General features: G+C 44.4%; 1 protein-coding gene across 1 annotated transcript in view; it reads left to right on the forward strand.

The window, feature by feature from the left end:
- Positions 1–328: 328 nt before the first annotated feature.
- The window catches only part of LOC125043560 (protein unzipped-like), a 48,336-nt gene continuing 46,164 nt past the window's right edge, over positions 329–2,500 (forward strand). Inside the window, exon 1 of the mRNA XM_047639755.1 lies at positions 329–710. Within this exon, the coding sequence (XP_047495711.1) occupies positions 676–710 (35 nt within the window). The 5' untranslated portion in view covers positions 329–675. The remainder of the gene's footprint in view (positions 711–2,500) is intronic.

The following is a 2,500-nucleotide window of genomic DNA, read 5'->3' on the forward strand; positions in this document are numbered from 1 at the left end:
TCAAAAACTGACGGATTTAATGAAAAAAAAACCTTCACTAGGGCTTTTTATTTTCTCTCTTTCATCGGGAAAAACAGTAAAGAGTTGCAATGAAAACACTTCCGTGAGAGACAAGAACGGATTTTGACGACCTAAAGGTTACGAAACAGCGAGTCTAACGGTCTCCAAAACGACAGCCTCCACTCCCTAATCCTCTTCAAGACAACGAATCTTTAAAGACAAGGTGGAAGTGGATGAAACCCCAGGTGGATGTGGGAGTGGGGGTGCGGCACCCTTGCGGGGAGTCGGGCAGAGCGGCGGGAGGGGCGAGGCGCCAGCGTCACGGCGCCTCCCGGGTCAGTTGTTGTTTGGGCGTCGTGTCGAGCGGAGGTGTTGCGGCGCTTCGCTCTCTCTTCGTCACTGGGCATTTCACCCACGCTCATCATAGAAATTGTTCGCTTCGAAGGTTCTCTGTTGTCTTTACGATACATACCAATACGGATTACCTTCGCCTTATGGTATGGATGTGGAAAATGTCAAGTGATAACGAGTGAGGATTAATCTACTTCGGATATCTCCTTGCAATAAATCCGCTCCGAAGCATAAGATTCGGGAATTACCTTCGCAGGAAAGCTATTCGAGACCACCGCGTGACACACAAGCCTCAAACCTCCGGATCTAGACACAGAAGCCACGATGGGAATGAATAAAGCAAATAGCTTCCCCTTCAGGTACGTAACAGTGACGGAGGTGCCCCGCCCTGCCGTGCGTGCTCTTGGTAACAAGTGTGCTCTTCCAGCCGATATCGTCGGTGACTCGGCACTAAGTACTTCCAAAAAATGGAAAATGGAAAGAAATAATAAATGATTTTTTTTTTTTGAATAATAAAAGAATAAAAATAAATCCTTAAATCACGCTCCACGCAGAAATCTCCAAGGTAGAAACACGGCCTTTCATTCCGACAACAAAAAGGGATTAGGGCGAGTGTGACTCGGCGTGAAAACACTTCGAGAAGAATAGCGAAAGAACAGGGACCTTAAGACCAGAGATAATTAGGTATGGGGTGATTATGAATGGTCCAAGAATCGCTTTAGTTACGGATTGTAGAAACGTGTTGTGGTAGAGGGAAGACCAGTAACCCTAACTCATTGTTCCACCAAAGACACCCTCTACCATCCACTCCGCCACTTACAGCTTCACCGTCACCACACACCCAGGATTACACCAATGAAACCTACACTTGTTTTGGCTCTTCAAGTCCCGCTGTCACCGCACACCACTGCGTCAATACCGGTATTTTCATACGTTAACACCGAGGCAACCATACCATTCTATGCATCACAATAACATCAATAATTTGCCACCGTATCACATCAGTGCTTATGTGATCACTGAATGTTGAAGCGCCAAACCATCAATTAATATACAGCGTATTAGTCTTTTTAAATTCTCACATATAATGCAGTCAACATGATTAAAATTAGTGACAATAATTAATTTTCAAAACGATTGTGTGTTGCTTGAGAGAGAGAGAGAGAGAGAGAGAGAGAGAGAGAGAGAGAGAGAGAGAGAGAGAGAGAGAGAGAGAGAGAGAGAGAGAGAGAGAGAGAGAGAGAGAGAGAGAGAGAGAGAGAGAGAGAGAGAGAGAGAGAGAGAGAGAGAGAGAGAAAGAGAAAGAGAGAGAGAGAGAGAGAGAGAGAGAGAGAGAGAGAGAGAGAGAGAGAGAGAGAGAGAGAGAGAGAGAGAGAGTGTGTGTGTGTGTGTGTGTGTGTGTGTGTGTGTGTGTGTGTGTGTGTGTGTGTGTGTGTGACTTTATGTGTTAGTGCGAATGTAAATTTAAAATCGTGTGTATATGAGTCTGCAACGTCTCTGTACGTATTTATGCGTTTGTGTTTGCCTGTGTGCATGCAGATGAATGGACGCGTTGCATGCGAGGAGATTTTAAACGCATATTTATCCACTCCAAAATAAACAACCGACATAAAGCGGGATCTTTATCTCAATCACCTGACAGTGCACCTTCTCTCTTATCTCTCGCTCTCACGCGTCACGATCCTGGCCTCTATTTAAACACGAAATCCCTCGCGCTGTTGTTCAAGTGTAACTGTATGAACAAGAAAAAAAAAAAGACGGGCCTTTAATCCATCGTAAATCCTGTGGTTCATTAGACTCGCTTGTGTGGTTGAGTCGGTGGTTGCGGGTGACCACACTACACTCACCGGACACCCATACGATCACACGTACATAAACACGACTCAGATGTGTACATGAGCTTTCATACACATGACATCATCCGCCCAGCGTAGTATATCAAACTCGCTCATTTTTATGATCATGTAAATGTGATCATACCATAAAGGACATGGTTACGCGCACACAAAGTATATGAGTAACATATAATTACAATAAGGAATTCCGTATATAATTACCTCCTTCGAAAATACGAACGCTGATGTCAGCAGGAGGCCAGAAATACCAATAAATCTAATGAGACTTTAATGGAAACAATACAAAAAATTGG

The sequence above is a fragment of the Penaeus chinensis genome, chromosome 34 (assembly GCF_019202785.1).
Source record: "Penaeus chinensis breed Huanghai No. 1 chromosome 34, ASM1920278v2, whole genome shotgun sequence".
In the NCBI taxonomy this organism is placed as follows: domain Eukaryota; kingdom Metazoa; phylum Arthropoda; class Malacostraca; order Decapoda; family Penaeidae; genus Penaeus; species Penaeus chinensis.